This window comes from Benincasa hispida, chromosome 1 (genome assembly GCF_027475165.1).
Source record: "Benincasa hispida cultivar pf3 chromosome 1, pf3_genome.v1.1, whole genome shotgun sequence".
Taxonomy (NCBI): Eukaryota; Viridiplantae; Streptophyta; class Magnoliopsida; order Cucurbitales; family Cucurbitaceae; genus Benincasa; species Benincasa hispida.
In genome coordinates, this window is record NC_143478.1 from 12,735,498 (window position 1) to 12,757,059 (window position 21,562).

General features: G+C 35.2%; 2 protein-coding genes and 1 pseudogene across 2 annotated transcripts; all 3 read left to right on the top strand.

Annotated features, from left to right (window-relative positions):
* Positions 1–531: 531 nt before the first annotated feature.
* On the top strand, positions 532–2,491 carry LOC150038245 (uncharacterized; annotated as a pseudogene).
* Positions 2,492–14,148: 11,657 nt separating this feature from the next.
* Positions 14,149–18,201, top strand: LOC120082173 (transcription factor-like protein). The gene is made up of 4 exons (XM_039037429.2): positions 14,149–14,763; positions 15,401–15,945; positions 16,431–17,342; positions 17,601–18,201. Exons 1-4 carry the CDS (start codon positions 14,581–14,583, stop codon positions 17,875–17,877), a joined length of 1,917 nt encoding a protein of 638 aa, XP_038893357.1. The 5' UTR covers positions 14,149–14,580; the 3' UTR covers positions 17,878–18,201.
* A 576-nt stretch (positions 18,202–18,777) lies between these two features.
* On the top strand, positions 18,778–20,365 carry LOC120082182 (3-oxo-5-alpha-steroid 4-dehydrogenase (DUF1295)). The gene is made up of 3 exons (XM_039037441.2): positions 18,778–19,284; positions 19,368–19,631; positions 19,715–20,365. Exons 1-3 carry the CDS (start codon positions 19,042–19,044, stop codon positions 20,180–20,182), a joined length of 975 nt encoding a protein of 324 aa, XP_038893369.1. The 5' UTR covers positions 18,778–19,041; the 3' UTR covers positions 20,183–20,365.
* Positions 20,366–21,562: the final 1,197 nt, after the last annotated feature.

The window sequence follows — 21,562 nt, forward strand, 5'->3', positions numbered from 1 at the left end:
ATTTTTTATTGATATCCATTGAAAGACATGTCTAGTTTTAGACTGGTATCAATGATATTGATAGATTTATATTTTCTTTTGATAGCTATTAGAACCTATTTATATTGTTATCAAGAGTTTTTGTTTTACTTTTGTAGGAATTTTAAAACATGGTTATTCCAATAGTTGTTTTTCATAGTGGAATATGAAATGAAAAACACTATTATGTGAATTACAAATCTATTGGAGTTTTAGTAGATGATATAATGGTTTTTGAAGATTTTATGGGTTTAATAGTTAAGGAGATTTATTTGGATGTGTCTACTTCTTCTATAGAACTTTCAGTTTTATTAGATTTTTTATGAATGAGGTTCAAAATGTAGTTCAAATTCGTGAAGATAAGGATATAGCTTGGTTTTTGGCTTGGTTGCTCATGTCAATAGTTCATGTTTGGAAGTGTCTTCTAATGTTGTTTCTAGTGGAGCTGAGAATTATTTGTCTATTGTTCCTTCTTCTAAACCTATGATTGATTATGGTGATTTCCAAGTAATTATGGATATACATATTGCTCATGATTTGAAAGAAAAAGATGTGTTTGCTAGTAAAGAGATTTTATCAAATTGTTTTTACTTGATAGCGGTTAAAAAGAATTTTGAATTTAAGACTATAACGTCAAATTCAAGAGCAATTGTGTTTCAATGTGTTCAAGATGGTTGTCAGTGGTATGTGAGGGCATCCCGGTACAAGCGGAGTATTTTGTGGATGCTTAGGAAGTTTATTGATATTCAGGATTGTTCTATAAAAAATATTCAAACTTGTCATAGACAAGCTTCTTCGTCCTTAATAGCTGAATGTTTGAGAAATGATTTTAGATTTAGTTCTTCTCATACCTCAACTCCTAGTGATATTGCGAATAAAGTCCGTAAGGAATTTGGAGTAACTATTAGCTATTACAAAGCATGGAGGGAAAAAGAGAAAATAATGAAGTCTTTGAAAGGCGATGCACGCGAATCATATGCTTTGATTCCAAAGTTTTTTATGAAGTTAGAAGAAACGAATCCAGATTTCTTGTTTCTGACTTATTATATGATCTATCAATGATAGCTCCTATCACTGATATCTTCCATTACTGATAACATGAAAATAATGGAAGTTATTGGGGATGGACTGCAACCAGTGATAGAAGCTATTGGTGGTAGGCATCAATTAATTATATACCTTTTGTAATCTGGCTTAATTGTTTATTTTCTTCTTTTAGGTACATTCACTGCCTATGAAGCTGACATAAATGGGCACTTTAAGTATTGTTATATGGCTATTGGAGCATCAATTGGGGGTTGGAAGCATTGTAGGCCTAATATATCAGTTGATGGGACGTTCTTGAAATGTAAATACACTAGGACTCTTTTGACGGCTTCAACAATTGACGGTAACAATCAGATTTTTTTCTCTTACTTTTAGTATTGTTGACTCTAAAAATGATGCATCCCGGAGATGGTTTTTTGAGAATTTAAATAAAAGTTTTGGTGAACGAGAAGGATTAGTCATTATTTCTTATCGACATTTTAGCATTTCGAAAGGTGTTATGAATGTTTTTCCAAGTGTTGAGTATTGTGTTTGTCTATGACACCTTTTGCAAAATATGAGGTTGATTTATAAGGATTATTTAATTGATGACATATGTTATAGTTGTGTAAAAGCTTATACAATTGATAAGTTCGAGTTTTATATGAAATGGATGGAATCAATATATCCTACAATTCGGGAATATCTCAATAAAGTTGGTTTTGAGAAGTGGGCACGTGCACATTCTAGGAGAAGAAGGTATAATATGATGACTACTAATATTTCAGAGTGCTTGAATAATATTTTGAAAGAGCCTAGGGAGTTCCTTATTGTATCATTACTTGATTATATTAGAGAAATACTTCAAAATTGGTTTTATGAAAAAAGTCAATCAGCATTATCCATGAAGACTGTTTTGACTAGTTGGACAGAGTCTGAGTTGCGAAAGCAACACAGTCAGTCAAGAAGCTTCAAGGTACAAATACTTTAACTATTAGAAAATATCATTAATAACATGTTATCAGTGATAACTTCTGTCATTGATAACATGTTATCAATGATAGAAGCTATCACTGATAGCTTGAAAATATTTAATTAGGTAGGGATAGTATCACTTACATTTTCATTTATATTTTAGTTTTCATTGACATTCTATTAGTTCACCTAGTTGATTACATTTCGTTGACTGTTTTATTTTTCAGGTTGATCCTATTAACAATGAAGAATATAAAGTAGTTGATGGGGACAATTTTTGGTAAATTTGGCCTATAAATCGTGCAGTTGTCGTGTTTGGGATTTGGTGGAGATTCCATGTGCTCATGCTTGTGCTATTATTCGTGGGCTAAATTTAGATATATATACTTTTGTGTCGGACTACTATTTTTCCAGTACATTGTTATCAACCTATAAAGGATCAGTTTATCCTATTGGAAATCATTCTGATTAGAGATATGTTGATGTTGGTGTGAATGTATTACCTCCAATAGTTAAACATCCGACTGGACGGCAACATAAACAAAGAATATTATCAATTGGTGAAAAGAAAAGGAGCTCGAAGGGCAGTCAATGTCATCGTCGTGGCCATAATTGTAGGACATGCAAATTGCCACCAGTTGTTTAATGAAGAAGCTTGATTTGTAATTGATGTTTGTAATGAAGAAGCTTGTTTTGTAATTAATGTTTGTCATCAATTTATCAATGATAGTGAGACAGCCAATGTTTTTCACCAATTTATCAATTAGATTGTAGTTGTTGCTTGTTGTCATCAATTTAACCATTAGATAGTGAGACAATTTGTTATTGATGTTTGTCATAAATATATTAGAGACCTTATTACTAATATTTTGTTAGTGGAATAGACTTTGTTGTTGATATATCCATTCTTTAGTCAACATGATGCTTCACAATATGATGCTTTTATTTATGAAGCTTTCGTTTTCCTTTAGCCACAACAATTGAAAGAAATGATATCAAGCTATCTGTAATAGCTTATGTCAACAATTAATACAATGAATTCAAAAGCATCAAAACTTCTTTTGTTAAATAACTATATTAAAAGATAAGCATTTTTGCAGAAAATCCATCAATGATAGATTCTATCACTGATAGCATGTCTATTACCGATACCATACTATTAGTAATAGAAGCTATGTAGCTTGTGTTTAAAGTTTGATCAACCCAACAACATGTTGTTAAATAGCTTCAAAATAGCTTATGTCAGCAATTAATACAATGAATTCAAAAGCATCAAAACTTCTTTTGTTAAATAACTATACTAATAGATAAATTTTTTTGCAGAAAGTCCATCAATGATAGATTCTATCACTGATAGCATGTCTATTACTGATACCATACTATCAGTGATAGAAGCTGTGCAGCTTGTGTTTAAAGTTTGATCAACCCAACAACCTGTTGTTAAATAGCTCCAAAATAGCTTCTTTCAGCAATTAATACAATGAATTCAAAAGCATCAAAACTTCTTTTGTTAAATAACTATACTAAAAGATAAGCATTTTTGCATAAAATCCATCAATGATAGATTCTACCACTGATAGCATGTCTATTATTGATACCATACTATCAGTGATAGAAGTTGTGCAACTTGTGTTTAAAGTTTGATCAACGCAACAACCTGTTGAAGATTGAATAACCTGTTGAAGAACAAATAAATTGAAAGTTGCAACTATATCAATCACATTTACGAAGGATTCATATTGATTCAATCTAACTATCATTGATCTTGTAAAATAACAATGTAATTTCTAAAATTATAACAATCACTATCTATTGTCCAAAATAATTTCCAATCTAATTTCGAATCTAACTATCACTGATCTTGTAAAATAACATTCTAATTTTCAAAAGCATAACAATCAGTCTCTAACTATCATAGAAGCCTATCTATTGTAAAAAAACAGCAATCATCATTGTCAAACAGAAGTCTTGTTGGATTTTATATCCTAAAACTCGTAGTTTGTAAATTATTAAACATATTCTGTTTTGTTTTTCGATAAAATTGTTATTGAAATTGTAATCTTGAATCCAATAAACTAAGGTCCTGAGGCTATTTAATATAGTTTGAACTTTATGTAGTAACATAAATGTGGATCAAGTTCAAATAATAGCCAAAATGGTCTATAGTATATGCATAAAGCTGGGCGCCTTATTCTAGGGACACTATGGATGCGGCCCACTTTGTAGTTAGTACAAACGATATGATCCTGAATCGTTCATAGAGAGATATGTGAGTTGGGGCTTCCTATGCAATGAGTTTGCATAAGACTGAACCATGAAATAGTCATTTTTTACATTCTAAATGTCGTTTTATGTATAAAACTGACTATTTCGTTAATTGATGACCTAGGTAACTTAATCTTAATCTTGAGCTAACTATGAACTTCTGTTCACTTGGAATTATCCTTAGATCTGCATAGGTGAGGGCAGCTCATCATCGCTAGCCCAATAAGCCTCTTATTTCAGGGGTAAGATCAGGTGGATAGTTGGGAACATAGGGTGCAAAGACTGAATTCACTCCTACCCGTTATAGGGATAGTAGATAGGTAGTTCCCTTTAGTACTGAATCCAGGTCTTGAACAAGGGGCCCTACCCTCTCCTTGGCCTGAGAGGGGTTCGGTTTATAGGATTGACCTTAAACCAATTGTTCATTAGAGGATCGATGGAACTTAAGGAACAAGATGTAGTCTTGGGGGTAAAACGGTTTTTATGACCCAAGCGAGATTACGAACAACCTGTGAAGGATTAGCTTACTGATTATGGTTATATCAGATGGACAAAAATATATCTACGGTGAGGGGAGTGCAACTACGGGACTTTAGTGGAATGACCCATTAGTTAACAAATGTTGATTAATTAGGTTAAAGAGTTTTACCGGTTAATCTCGGATTGTTGGAGCCCATGATCTGTAGGTCCATTAAGTTCCCCTACTAGCTCATAAGGAATAAACTTAGAACAGTATGATAGAATAATTTGAATTATTCGAATTAGGTGAAGAGAAAGAAACCGACAAGTATATGTGATATAGTAGTCGATTTTCATTTTAGAGATACAGCTTTAATATTTAAATGTGATTTAAATATCAAGAATATGAATACGTTCATATTCGGAAGCTCGAAAATAATGGAAATGGTCAAAGATGTAAAAAGTCAAAGAGTTGACTTTTTTACTTTGAAAAGTCAAACTTTGACCGACCTTATATTCAAATGTGATTTGAATTTTGAGAAATGAATGCGGATTCATGCTCGAGAGGTCAAAATTAGTCAATACGGAAAAAATCATAAAAAGTCAAAATGTTGACTTTTTGGTCAAAGTTTGACTTTGACCAAATGACTATTTTGCCCTTTAACTAAAGTTAGTGGGAAAATCCAAACTTCTATTGGACAATTCCACTAACAAAATAGTGGGCTAGGTGTTGGCTTATAGTGGAGACATTAAGCCCACTTAGATAGTAGATTCTAGGTGTTAGGTTTTTATGGATTTATTTTATGAAAATGTTGCATGGTTTTTTCTATAAAATGGGCTTTCAATTATGGATTAAAGACTTTTGCCATTTTTTTGCAAAAAGTTAATTTTCAAAATTGGGCTGAAAAATTAAAAACCCAACCCAAAAAATCTCCATCTTTTTCCATCTCTTTCTCTCTCTCGATTTTCTTCATCCATCGAGTCCCACAACCTAGTTCTGAGTCTAAAGGATAGTAGGTCAACTCTAGTGATGGTCCAAAAGAGTTCGGATCGAGATTTAGCGAGGAAAAGCATTTCTGGAGCTTCAAAGGTAATTTTTTATTACTGTTTTTTCCTTTAATTACATGCTAATTTCCTTTAAATTAAAAACAATTAGAGTGGAATTAGGTCCTTTTTCTGTTGCGTATGTCTCGTGTTCCATCCATCAAGTCTATCTATTGTCAATAAACAAGTCTATCTATTGTCAATCAAAGTTGTGATATTTTGAGATCAAAGCTTGGAGCGTCATCATTCCACCTTGGAGAATGCCTTGTAGCTTTGCTTGGAGACACCTTGGTAGACACATTTGGAGAGACCTTCTTTTTGTCTTTTTTTTTTTGTTTTTTTGCGTTCTCCAGAATTTTTTTGGTTGGTTTTTCTTGTCTTTTTGGTCTTTTATTGTCCTCCATATTTTCGACGACAACCTTTGGTTTATATTTTTTTGGACTCTTTTTAAAAGTCTTTTCAGTAACCTGAAATCATGGAATCAAATATAACATGACATCTATCAATGTGCTATCAGTATCAGTCAATTAAATAAAGCTTCCTATTATTTATACTATCACTAATAATAAACTATCAATGATAGTGTGTTATCACTGATAGATGGTTATCAGTGATTTCAGATATCACTGATAGCATGCTAATTTTATAATTAAGATCATCAATCAATCAATACTTACATTCTTTTTCGTCATATCTTCTTTATCTACATTCTCTTCCTTTTCTTTATCTTTATCCCCTTTTTCTTCTTGATCTTCCTCTTCATCTTCAGGATCATCTTGCAATTGTTTTTGCTGGTCATTCTCTTGAACACCCTTTTCTTGAGCCTCATTGTCCTTAGCAGTTTCAACTTCAGCTTGCATGCATATATCATATGTTATTGTACTTCTTTACAGAAAAAGAAAATCACAGTTTTTACCTCTAGAACTTCCAAACTTGCATCTAAAAGCTCCAAACTAGATGATGGTGCTTTGTTCTTCTCAAGAGATTCTTAAGATTGCTTTTCAGCACCTTCTTCTTTTTGTGGAAGTTTATCACTGATAGCTTCTTTTATGTGGCCTAATATATCAAGAATCTCCTTGTGTTTTTCATTGATGTCCTTCTTAATATCTTCTTGTCCTCTTTTTAATTCTTCAATTCCTTCTTATAATGATGTAATTCTTCTCCCGGTTGACATTTGTTTTCCTTCTTTTTCTTTTTCAATATCCATCTCCATGGCTTCCAACTCCACAAAATAGGCATAATAGTTTGATTGCAATTCTTGTTCAGTTGGAACCAATAAGGCAATAGTAAACTAAAAGTTTAATAAAGATGTTAGTGATATAGCTAATTTATAGAAACAATCAGTAATTTTAAGCTATCACTGATTGCTTCTATCTACAATAACACGCTATCAATGATAGAAGATATCACAATAGTTCCAAATGACTGATAGAAGCTATCACTGATAGTGGTATCTTCTATGTCATAAAAGCTGAAACATCAGTTATAGTTTCTAGTTTCTATCATTTGATAGCATGCTAATAATATATATAAATAAAGGAAATAACAGTGATAAAGGACTTACACCAGTGGCTTTGAAAATATTGTTGTTGATGTGTTGCCAATCATTAGGTTCTTGAGATTCCCATTGAGTAAGTCTAGGTCCATCACTTTTTATTCTTCGTGCAAATCCAATAGTGGGGTTGGATAATCTTGGTATAATTTCAAAAGCCCAATATACCAAAGCAAGTGGAAATCCTTGGAGGAAAATGGAAGATGGCTTATTGATGACAACCTTCTTAAAGAACTCTACAGTTAGTTCAAAGGAAACTCTGCCCCATGTATAAGATCTAAACGTTTCTTCATCATCCAACATTTTTAGATGCTTCCAACTTACTTTGTTATGTCCTTGTGTAGGAATTAGGAAGCTTTCTAGAAAATACAAGTGTGCAAGTTTGACCTTTATATCAATGGGTATATTGGCATCATAACCTAACAAATTAAAAGTAGGTTGGAGCTCTCTTCTTATAATTTTCATATTTGTCTTGAAAAAGAAGTTTCTAATTGTGTTATCCATTGATTCCTGTTCACTATAGATACCATCTATTGGGTAATCATCACAATTTAAACTGTTACTTATCAAAAATCCTTGAGGCCAAATTTTGAAATATGTCCTTCTAAATTAAAGGCAAAGATATTTTGTTTGGTAGTTGTGTTGCCTTCTAATTAGGTGTGATATGAGTTGGTTGGGCACCATTTTCATTTTCATATCTAAGAAGTGCCCAAAAGGACCTTTTCTAAATAGTTGGAGTGATGGCTCATCTAATTTTCCTATGTTAGACAGGACTTCTAAACTTATGAAGGAGTTTACTTTTAATGGGTTTGTCCACTCACTTTCTGGAACAATTAATACATTTTCCTATATATATAACAATAACCTAAATGCAATAAAAAAAGAGACCACAAATCTATATAAATTTATAAAATATCATTAGATTGTGGATCTTGATCTTCTTGTGTTTTTTCCCAGATGTTGATCCTTCCAATGTTTTTTCTATTTCCTTTCTCCATTTATCCTAAAAACAAACATGTGGAACCATTACATGTTGAGATTGGTGTCCTAATTCTCCCGGAGTCTTGTTGTTTTGTAAAGATACACATTGTTTAATGAATAAAATAAGTGTTATTTAATTCTGACATTTACTCATATCCAATAAACAAAGCTCCTTGGTTATCGTATGTGAACTTAAGCATGTATATGTGATATACAAGTGGATCATGCCTTAAGTGATAACCTAAATAGGTCTGTAGTATAAGAATTAAGGTGGGATACCTGATCCTGGTGACACTACGGATACGGCCTGCTTTGTAGAGGTTTACTAGTGTTGAAACTACTACAGATGGTAGATCTTGACCATTCAAGTGGAGACGTACGAGCGGGGGTGTCCTATACAAAAAGTTTGTATAAGACCTGGACCATGAGATTACTAGACTCTGTATATAACGTCGTTGATACTAGAGACTTGCATCTCACTTAAACGACCATAGGTGACACGACCTCAATCCTGAGTGTTTTGGGAACTCCTGCCTTTGAGGTTGGTCCTTTGATTAGTATGAGTGAGAGTGGCCAAATTGCCAACTTAACATGCCTACCTTTTTGGGGACTTGTCTGATCTGGGAGCTAGGAACTCAATCCACAAGATGGAATTCACTTCTTTACCGAAGCAGGGATAAGTAGAGAGATTGCTCCCTTAAGAGCTGATTTCAGGGCTTGAACATAGTGGCCACAACTTCTCTTTGGAAGAGAAGACTCAGTCATAGTAGGACTATGACTTATGTTCATTAGAGGGATCAATGGTACTTAAGGAGACAGATGTAACTACAGGGACATAACGGTTATTGGCCCAGCTGTACTTACGAGCGATCTGTGAAGGGTTGTCACACTGCTGATTGGTTAAGATGGACACATAATATATCTGTGGTAAGGAGAGTTCAGTTGTCGGTCTTTAGTGGAGTGCCTGGCAGTTAACAGATGGTGGATCCCGTGACTAAAGAGTTTAGTCAGTTATTCTAGTATTGTTGGAGCTTCGAGCTACAGATCCATGAAGTCCCCTTGATAGCTCAATGGATTCAGTTGAGGATCAGTTTTTGGTGTTGATTTGAAATGTTCAAATTGACAAAAAATATTTTGATTGTATATGATATAATCGGTATGATGTATGAAATACACTTAGTGAAGGATTGATGTAAATGAGATTTACATTAAGTACCATGGAGTAGAAAAAGTACTATGGTTTATATGTTTCATAAAATGAAATATTAAAACTATAGGTTATAAATATAGTATAATAAGTTGGTTATCATTTATATTTATAATAATAATAATTATTGGATAATTAATTATTTTTCTTTAATAACTAAGTTAGTGGGTGGTTATTGAATTCATGGTAACCATGAGTTTAAAATGAAAATGGTTTTCCTATTTTAAAAAGAAGTTTTTTACAAAAGATTAAAAAGTTTTGAGTTTTCTCTCCGCGCAAAAGAAACTCACGTAGTCATCAAGAAAATATGGATTTACTAAATGACGGTTGGGTGAGCTAAACGATCGTGCAGTGGTGAGCTAAACAATCGTGCAGTATTTACTAAACGATTGTATAGTTTTGCTAGACGGTCGCTTGCCAAAGTAAACGATCGTGTAGTATCTGTAGGCAACAGATCGAGCTAAACAATCACATAACTTTTGCTAGACGATCGCTTAGTTTTATCTAAACGATTGGGTATCGACCTATACGATAGGTCTCCGCCATCTCCCACTTGCTCAGTCGTGTACGCGATCGGTGTTTCCTTCTTCGTCTGCCTCATACCAAGTCTGAACAGAGTCCACCCTCTGGATTCTCACACTGAGAATACCAAGGTAGCCTTGTTGGTGGTGTCAGACTCAACTCGACACCGTTGAGGTTTTCTGGAGGCCGTTCGTTGTGTTGTGGAGGCCATTCGTGTTGCTGAGGAATTCGTGACTAAGGCGTTTGTTGAGGACGAGCATGAAGTGTTCGTGTTGTGTTCGTTGCAGTGTTGCGATCGTGTAAATCGAGCGTTCGTGGTTGCTGTTGTTCGAGCAGTCGTGCAACAGAGCGTGGAGACGAAGCTTCAAATGTTCATAGAGTTCCTCTCTTGTTCATTTGATTTTTTCATGCTGTAATTTCTGTATGAATTGTATAACCGTTTGTTTGAAGTTGACTGTAAATGTATTGTTCATTCATGATTGTAATTTGGAATAATCTTGTTCCGCTGCTCATGGAAATCTCATATTCGATTTTCTTCATTACATTCATATCATTGATAGTACCCTATTAGAGATATCACTTAAAGATGCTATCAATTAAATTCTCCTAATGTTATACCCTAGTGATATTATCAGTGATTGATACTATTAGTGATAGCAATAAAAGAGTATCACTGATAGTAATAATAGTGATAGATAGTTTTCCTATAAATAAACAATCATCAAATCACAGTACAGGAAACTAAATTAGCATCAATGATAGCATCAGTGATAGTTTATTGATAGATAAATCCATCAACAAACTATCAATGAACTGTCAACATATTCCCTGAAGCATCAGTGATAACTTCTATCACTAATAAATAACTAAATTAGCATAATATTCACTGAAATATCAGCAAATCATAATCAAACACAGTACAATAAACTTCACATAATTAGCAATCAAACATAGCCAACAATAAACTATCAATATATTCACCGAAAATTTAGCAAATCTCAATCAACATACCAACAAATATTAAGAAATAAACTTCGCATTCTATCAACAAACTATCAATGAATTATCAATATATTCCTTGAAGCATCAGTGATAACTTCTATCACTAAAATAACTAAATTAGCATAATATTCACTGAAACATCAGCAAATCACAACGAAACACAGTATAATAATCTTCACATAATTAGCAATCAAACACAGTCAACAATAAACTATCAACATATTCCTCGAAAAATCAGAAAATCACAATCAACATTACAAATAATCTTCACATAATCAACATTTTGATGATTATTAGTCTATGATGACTACGCTGTGATGACTACACCGTGATGACTACACTGTGACCAAAATGCATAACAAAACACTGAATGAAACACCTAAAAAAGATGGAAAATGCATGTAGCCCAAATTTGAAATAACTATTTATCTTCTTATGCAAACTGTCAATGGAAGAAGAACGAAGCCCTACGTTTTCGAATTTTTGCTATCAGTGATGAAGAGATGAAGAAAGGACAAAGAAGAAACGAAGAAAGGAAGAGGAACAACATACTTTTTGAAATTTGGAGCGAAATCGATGGGGAAGAAGACGGCACTGTCGGAGCGGAAGAAGACGATACTGTCGAAATCGAAAGGTTGAAATCGGAAGAAGACGGCACTGTCGGAGCTCGAAATAAGGGTTGGAAGCATTTTCTGAAAAGAAGTGTTTTTTGCGGTTTTTCACGGAAGAAGAAGAAGGGTCGAAATAAGGTGGGCCAAATGGTTTTATATGGGCCATGTCTATTTTAGTCTTTTCCTTTTTCTGGGCCTAAATCTTTAATATAAAAAATTTATATTTGCAAATACTTTTATCTTCCTACATAAACTCTAATATTTATTATAAAATAAATATTCATGCAACTCCTCCAAAAATTTTCTCAATAATAGCTACTGATAGCTTTGAGTTTTAGTCTTTCAAAATTGATAGTCACTTATAATGAAAATCTATCAGTGATAGCCATTAATATTTTTTATTATTGATAACTTATTCTTTGATGGTTTTTTCAACAATTAATATCAACTTATAGAAGTCTAAAATTGATTGCCAACTTAGTGAATTTATTTAATAAAGTTGAATCTTGGACTAAGGTGTGAGTGGAATGCCTACAAGTTAGCATGTTATCAGCGATAGAAGCTATCAACGATGACATGTTATTTGATGGTAAAAAGGAATGACATAAGTTATCTCTGATAACATATTATCAATGATAGAAGTTGTCACGATAACTACGATATAAGTGATATCAGTGATATCAATGATAGAACTTAGATGATATCCATATATTGATGATATTCATGATATAAAAGTGAAATCCATTTGATGAAAGTCTATCATTGATAGTTACTGCTAAAAGTTATTGGTGAGAGCCACTGATTGAAGCTATCAATGATATGACTTAGGTATATATCAATAAAATGAATGATATTAATGATATTGGAAATATGAGTTAGGTAAATATCAGAAATAGTCACTTATAGGCCTCTTATTGATAGACTTCTATCACTTGTAGATTTAAATGTTAATATTTAAAAGATGATAGTTTCCTTTTAAAAGTTGATAACTACTTATAAAAGTCTGTCATTGATATCTACTAATAGCATTAGGTGTTAATATTTCAAGTTTAATTTCAATTAATCAAAGTGTATCAATGATAGCCATTGAAAACTGATAGCAAATTAAAAGGTGATATTTCAAGTGTTACTATCTATGAAGTACAAATACTTCATGTGAGGCAAAGAATCCGTATCAGACACGTATCGGATATCAATACTTCCAGATACTTCCTAGATACATATCTGACATGTGATTTGATGTATCTATTTCTACACGTACTTTCTTTTAAAGAAAAAGACAAGCAACTCATATAATCTTTCCCAATCTAAAACTAGGCAACCTATTTAAAAAGCTCATTACTAGAGTCCAAAACTAAAAGAAAAAAAAAAAAAACAACGGACCAAACCCTAGACTAGAATCATCTAATCTCCATCTTCACATTTGAGTCCCCACAAAGTCCACCAAAATATAAACCATTTTGGATATCTTCAACAATTCAATGAAGAAGTTCTTTATTTATCTTCATACTTCTCCCTTTAATCTTCTTCTTCTTCTACTTTGCAATATGGTCACTTTCCTATTGCATTTTATTTGTATTTCAACATCTTAGATGTTGTTTTTTTTTTTTTGTATTGTATTTTAGTGTTTGTATTCTATTTTGGATTATTGTTATTAACTTATATGCTAAATTTATCTATAACCTAGATTTTTCTTAAAGAAAAAGAAAATATATCTTCAATGTATCAGTATCCTCGTTTTTCAGAAATATATATAAAAAAAATGACGCATCCTTAGACATATCTGTATTTTTATCTTTTAGAAATTGACAAATTGTCGTCCGTATCGTATAGCCGTATCTATATCTGTGCTTCATAGGTTATTATTTTAGGGTTGTATTAATACTTTTTCAAATTAAAGCTATCACTGATACATTATCAATGATAGCAACTAATAGTAGCCATTAGTGACAATGATAGCTACTATCAGTTATTATTAGCGACAATTTTCAATTAGAGAAAATCAGAAGAAGAAGCGCAAAATGTTGGGATGCGTGTGGGTTTTTTAATCATTTACCCATATAGCTATCATTGATAGCTGCTATTAGTGATATCTGGTGCTAGTTTTGTATCATACCCCTAATATGTTTATCCTTGTTCTACATATTTTATTATTTTGGGTCTGATTGTTATTTGTGCCACCATTCCTATTAAATATCGGTATAAAATCTCATGAAAAAATTTTGTAAAACAAATGGACGCTTGAAAGGAGATAATTGGGGGAGGTTCATAAATAAAAAGATGCCATATACACGTTTTTTTTTCCTTTGAAAGTAGCCATATACAATTTGAGTAATGCAATTATTGTTTTTAGGACAACGAATATATGAAATATGAAATTTGACCGCAATGAAAATATTTTGTTAGGGCAACAAATATAATTAGAAAGGCGGATTTCTTCAAAAAGAAAAAACAGAAATAGATTTGATTTGAAACTTGGGAATGGCACATGAGAGGGGAAGTTTTGTTGGGGGAAGGTTGTGTTTGGTGTGAGAATTATGGTGATCCAAATTGAAGATTGGGCCTTATCTGCGCGACCCAGACGAGCTTTATCCGTTGGGCCGGTCTAATATTCGCTGTACGTAGGTCAGGTGGGCTTGCATTCGTTGGTCTCCTTCAGAAATTCGAAATTCAACATTTCATAACTCGTCATAATATATGATTATTGGCTTCAGCTTCCTTGGCGTCGGCGTATTCCAGTTTCAGCTTCCAGACCGCTTGTTGCAACTGCATCGCAGAAAGCTTAGCAAGCCGTGTTAAGACTTTTAAGACCAGGCCAAACTCGGTAATTGATTCATTCATCCGTTTGGATTGGAGGGAGGGATTTGGAATTCGCAGAGACTGAGGGTTCCGTTTTGTTGACCACGATTCCTCAGAAAATGTCCGCTAGGTTGCTCAAAAAGGTTTTAAAGGAACAGGAGGAGCTTCTACAGCACTATTCTCAATCCTCCACCACTGAAGACGAACAGGATCCTGGGCCATCCTCACCTGCTGCGTCTTCTATCAATCCCTTCGACCTCCTTATCGATGACGAAGATGATTCCCAAATTAGCCCTCAACAGGTTTCTTGTTTCATTCCCCTCTACAACTCTTGCTCAATTCTCAACTTTTCACATGCCTGCACTCTAATTAATTGCCTAACTGGAGCTGTCTCAATTTCTATATATTTTAACCATAATTTATAATTCACTCTTTGGAGTCTGTTTGGTAAGAAATGATATGGTTTTCAAATAGAAAAGGGAAAGAATCTGTTACGAATGATAAGATTGGTGCTTTGTTACAAACTTGTTGCAGAGAATAAGGGAAAATGGGGTTTGGCTATCTTTCCTGAAGTTATGGAAGGTTTTGTTCTTTATTTCAAGTATGCTCCATATGCAAGTGAAGATTAACTTTCTTGTTGAGAGTTTTCCTTACAGGTTATATTAGCCAAGACTTATCCGACTGTAGGATTTCTCAACAAATTTCTAAAACCCTGTTCAACGTTTCGCTTTGCAGTCATAAATTTTTTCTTCCTCAATAAAAAAAAAAAAAAAAAAATAATGATGTCATTGTAATATATTGATCTTCCTTAGTTTAGCTGTTCCTTTTTTTCTTTGTTCTTGTCAAGTCTTATGAAGTACTGGCTGTAGGGTGCATTCATTAAATGTTAGCAAGTTTTTTTTGCCCAACTGGCTGAGTGGCTTTGTCATTTGTCTACAGGACAATGACCAGGAGGCAGTTGACGAAATCTCCGTGGACATGCATAAGCAGTTTGTGCGCAATGGTACTAAAAGTGCAATATCAACCTCAAATAAAAAATTGAAGAAAAAGAAAAAGAAGAAGGAGCGTGAGAATTCTTCTTCCACCACAGATAAAATCCTTGATAAACCCTTGGATGTGCTCCTAGAATCTCTGTCTCTGGATACTATCCCCTCTGCTTTAAGCAGCCTACAGGGCCCTGAGAAAGCCAAAAATGGTGCAGAAGAAAGGAATTGTGGAAAACAACGTATGCCTTCATTATTAGAGGTGGATCCTAAATATTTAAATGCCGGGAATGAACTGCGAAGAATATTTGGTTCTAAGGTAGTAAAATCATTTGAAAAAAATAATCAGGCCAGTAGTTCTAGACAAGTACGTGGGGGAAGACGTGTCAACCATCTTTCTAGGAAGACCTATCTTGTTAGTCCATCAGACCATTGGCCTCGTTGGGATGGTTCTCTTTCCATGGAGTTTTTGGAGACAAGGAATGGATATCACTACTTCAGGTAAATTTCATTTTCAATTTTATCTTCTTCCCTCTGCTCCCTTAAGCACATATACTGACTTTAAGTAGATTAAACTAGAATGCCATTACTGTGTATGTGTGTTCAGCCTGCTTGGTGTTTTTGAATGGTTTGTCAGCAAGGCTGCGACATGTATTACCTGAATATTAAATCTAAGTAATTGTATAAAGCTTGTCCTTCCTGGTCCAAGATTTAATAAACTTGAATGAACTGCAATTTTATGAATCTAATATCGTCTCTTTCTGTCAATATTCATTTATAACATTCCCATTTGTAGATAATTGTGCCCCCATCTTCTCGTGGGAAAACACACACATTTTTTTTTATTACATATGTTAATATAGTGATCTTCCTTAGTTTAGCTGTTCCTTTCTATAAATTAGCATCACTCGTGTCATCAAAACATGTTAATATAAATGTAATGTATAGTTCCTTTAGTGTTTGGATTATAATGTAATGAATTCCAGATATGTACACCCGCCATCCTATGTTGAAGCTCAGAAAGCATATGAAGCCGCCAGATCTATTCATGATCTCAATGGCATTGCCAGTATCCTGTTGCACCACCCATATCACTTGGATTCACTTATAACGATGGCAGAGTATTTTAAATTTGCGGGTGACCATGAAATGTCCTCTGATGCAGTTGCAAAGAGTTTATATGCCTTGGAATGTGCATGGCACCCTATGTTTACTGTCTTTCAGGGTAATTGTCAATTGAAGATCAGGCATGAAACGAACAAGCCAATGTTTACATTGCTTTTCACCCACGTAAAAAACTTGGATAGGCGTGGTTGTCATCGATCCGCCTTAGAAGTTTGCAAACTCCTACTTTCACTGGATTCTGATGACCCAATGGGGGCTCTTTTCTTCATTGATTACTTATCTTTGAGGGCACAGGAATACACCTGGCTGGAAAGGTTTGGTGAGAGCTACAAAAATGATACTTCTCTGTGGTTATTCCCAAACTTCTCATTCTCCCTTTCCATATGTCGATTTTATCTTGAGCGTGAAGAACCCTCAAAGGTTGATAATCTGGATGCTACGAGGGCTAATTCATCAGATCTTCTGAAGCAGGCGTTAATGCTTCACCCTTTGGTCTTAAAGAGAATAGTGGAAAAGGTCCCACTGAAGGAGCAGTTTTGGGTGCATATACTCAAGCATTCCTTCTTCCTGCCCGATCAGACAGGAATTCCATCATTGGATCACCTCATTAATTTGTACGTCGAGAGGAATTACATTATATGGAGAATCCCAGATCTGCAGAAGTTTCTCAGAGAGACTGCACAATTGGTAATCGAAGCATTGGAAACTGATCAAAACGATGCTAAAGACTGGGCTTGTGTGAGAAAAGAAGCATTCTCATCTGAGAAAAATGAGTGAGTATCTTCCCCTCTCCCCTCCCTCTCTCTTGGTGATTCGAAGTATTTTCCTTATATCTAGCTTTTGGCCCCTCATTTGGGCGCTGCTAAACGCATGCATTTTGATCAGTTGTGCTCTGAAATTATTTTTAAACTAAAGAAGTAATAACCACTTAGATTCAAATCGTCTACGTAGTTTCTAGTGTACTTGTGGAATTTAATAATTATCAATACAATTTTTAGGAGGTAAAAGTGATAGCTTTCTCTTATTGCCAGGTATGCACATTTATTGGTCTCGGATTTCTCTGATTCACTATCAACGGCCCCTCCTGAAGCATTGCAAGATTTTGTGGTTGATCCAAGGATGAGGAACGTGCAGAACATAATTCAACATGCCAATCCTCCTGATCGACAGCAACCTACCCAGGAAATTGCAAATAGGAGTGCATTGGCTGTCCTGTTTGAATCAATGCTACCTTGGGTTAACTATGGGGATGAAAGAGATGTAGGTGTTGATGAAGGTAACCAGTTTGATGAGCATGATGACCATTAAGCTGTCAATACTTCTTGAGTCGCTGGTATTCTTCAAAATGCTTTTGAGAGAATGGACTTAAAGTGATGTGGCATAGATCACGTTTGCGCAACTTGCCTTGTGTTGTAGCAATTGCATCCAGTTTTGTTTACTGCTATCTGTCATTGGTTGCCAACCGATATTGCTTGGTACTGGTAGTTGTACTTGTATGTAGGAAAATTTTGAATTCCCAACGCATTTCTGTATTTCTCAAGCAAAGATGGAGGAAAATGTTTTCTTACTGGTTGGGGTGTATATAGAATAATAAAGCGGGCGTATGATGACTGTCCCAATCATTACATGCAACTGCTCTTCAATTATATGGATATGTGTGCAACTGCATCAGTTGGCTTCAAGAGATTGATAGATCAGCCGGACGGCGCGGGGGGCCTCGCTATCATTATGATTAGGCGCAGTTGCATTGCCCTGGCCCTGGCCCTCAGCCCATCATTTCGCTCGCACCCCAACCCAATTGCCAATAGCATGCAAAGTTATTTGCAGTTTCTTGATCATATGCTAATACAAGCGTGCTTGTGGCCCCCTAATAAATAATTACCGTAATTATTATACTTGCTTAATTAATTGTCATCATTATTATTTTACTTGCATGGTCCTCATCTCTGCAGTAAGCCCCACTGCCAGAGGCTCTTCTCGTTGTTTTTGTTAAAATTAGGGACCATTTTAAGTATATCGATTGTGATTTGGCAAAATGAAAATTTATATCCAGTTATGATAGCACGCCAACTCTTCGTTACCATTTTAATTAGTAGTACAATTTCAATGAAAATCTACAGCTAATAGTTGATGAGATAAAAGTGTAGGAACTGTGAAAGGAACCAAAGTAGTGATAGAATATGGGGATCGAAGTTGTAGTTCAAGCAATTATTATACAATAAATATAAATATGAAAGAAGATTTTTTTTTCTCCTTTTTTTTTTTTTTTTGGGAGAGCTGTAGCACGTTAGCTTGCTTTTTCATCCTACTCATAGCATGTAATAAAAGTGAGTAGAAATTTGGAAAGTCAAAGAGAGTTGAAAGTCTGGTGGCAGCAGCAGCCCTATAAAAATGGATAGGGAAGAGAGCAATGAGGTGTGGGAGGCGTTGGCATAAGCGAAGAGACGGAAGGAAAGAAAAGTTGGAAACACGATGGCCATAGGTTGCGGCTCAAAAGGGAGTAATCTGAAGAATGGTGTCATAGCATTACTGGTTCCGCTTCCCTCCATTCTGTTTTACCTCTGTTTCCTCAGCAACTGTGGTGACGGTAATTGTAGCGGTAGTGGTCTCTGGAAATGGTGCTATCACCATCCTCTTTTGTTGGTGAATGCACTCTTCTTTCTCAATGTCAACCTTGTCTTCTGGCTCATCAGCCATGTCCTGTCCAGTCACTGGGTGAGACTCCTCCTTTGCTGGATTCTCGAAATTCTTCTCAATTTCTCTACACCCTCTATATGTTATTAATTGGTTCACTGCAGATGATCGACCTGTACTGGACTTTGATACCCGTGATGCTGGTTCACTATTTTGCTTCTCACCCTTTAGCTGAGTATAATGAGTTGAGGTCGTGGGCGGCAGTTGCTTTGACTTGGATATGGAGCATAAGGCTTTCCCACAACTACTTGAGGCGGGAGGGATGGCAGTTGGGAGCCAGAGAGGACTGGAGGTTCACAGATATGCGGCGACAGTACGGAAAGAATTGGTGGTGGGTTTCTTTCTTCGCCGTCTACCTTTCACAGCAGGTAATTAATAACTAATAAACGAATTACCTTTTCACATACTGGTGGTGGTGGTGGTGGTTGATTTGGTTTCAAGTTTTGTACAGGTATTTCTGATGGGCGTATGCCTGCCTCTGTACGTTGTCCACTCAGTCGAGGAAGGATTGAAGTTGTGGGATTTGGTAGCTATCTTTGTGTGTGGTTCTGGAATTGGGATGGCCTACTTTGCGGACACCCAGCTGCATGAATTCGTGAGCAGGAACAGGAAGCTGAAAATAAGTGGAAAATCGATGGTGCCCAATCTTCAGGAGGGATTGTGGCGTTACTGTCGACACCCAAACTACTTTGGAGAGCAGTTGTGGTGGTGGGGGCTTGGGATATTGGGTTGGGGTTTAGGTCAGGGATGGTGCCTTGCAGGATCGCTGCTCAACACTATGTGCTTAGCTTATGTAACCAAATTGGTTGAAGACCGAATGGTGAAGCAACACTACAGAGCAGAAGCTTACAGGCAATATCAGAAGACTACATCAGTGTGGATACCTTGGTTCAGGACATCACTTCATCACAAGGAATAGAATATGCGACTTCACTTGTACCCTTTTTTTCCCAATGAATTGTCAATTGTGGATGCATTGAGCTGTGTTGTTTTATGTTATCTCGTTGTAATTGTAACCCTTTCTCACGTGAATTATAACAAAGAGTAAGGTTTTATCCGTTGTCTATTATATCAATAAAACCACTTTTGTCTTGTTTTCTTCGATTGCTCTCTCTTACCCTTCTATGCATTCAATTGCAATACTCTCCTATCTCTCTCCACTCTACTGCACACCCTTTCCTCGTAAATCTTAACTATAATTTTGGAAAAAAGAAAAAAAAAACTTGGTGCAACCCGACTATCATCCAATGGAAATGTGTCGGTGTCATTGTCGTTTTTTTTTTTTAATTTTTTTTTTCTTTTTAAGTGTAAAAATGAGGAGACCATGAGATTAAATGCAATATGCATCTAATCATTGTTCAATATTTTATACGTCCCTCATTTTCATTCAAAATTTTTACTTAAAATTTTCAATTCTAATAATTAAAAAACTAACAATTTTGACATGGAAGTTAGAATCAATTTTAATATAGAATGACTATAAAGTTAGATAAACGGATTTTTTTTTTTTTTTTTTTTTTTTTTTTTTTAATTTTTTTTAATTTTCAAAAATAGGTTTCAAACAACAAAAAGTGATAAGGATTTGGCAACTTGCCAAATATTATTTCACAGATGACAGAAGTTTGTTGCTAAAATTATAATTAAAGAAATTTCTTAGACATGGTTAACCCTTTCTTTCCTTTTTCATTTGGTGCCACAAATGGCTATCGGGTCTAGTAGGACAGCCCCGGAGCCCAACTTTTGTGTGCAAACTTTCCAGTGGGCGAAAACGCGAAAACGGACCTAGGGTTTAGGAACAATGAAAAAAAAAGTCGTGCGCTAGACGATTTTGTGAATGGAGCTCATTTGGTACCCCAAATGGCTATCGGGCCTAGCGGAGCAGCCTCAGGGCCCAATTTTTCTGCGCAAACTTTCCGGCGAGTGAAAACACGAAAACGGACCCAGGGGTTAAAAACGATGAAAAAAAGACATGCGCCAGACAGTTTTACGAACGGAGTTCATTTGGTGCCCCAAATGGCTATCGGGCCCAGCGGGGCAGCCTTAGGGCCCAATTTTTATGCGCGAACTTTCCGGTGGGCAAAAAAGAGAAAACGGACCCAGGGGTTAAGAACGATGAAAAAAAGCTATGCGCCAGACGGTTTTACGAACAGAGCTCATTTGGTGCCCCAAATGGCTATCGGGCCCGGTGGGGCAACCCCGGGACCTAATTTTTGTGCGCGAACTTTCTGGCGGGTGAAAATGAGAAAACGGACCCAGGGGTTAAAAACGATAAAGAAAAGCCGTGCGCTAGACAGTTTTG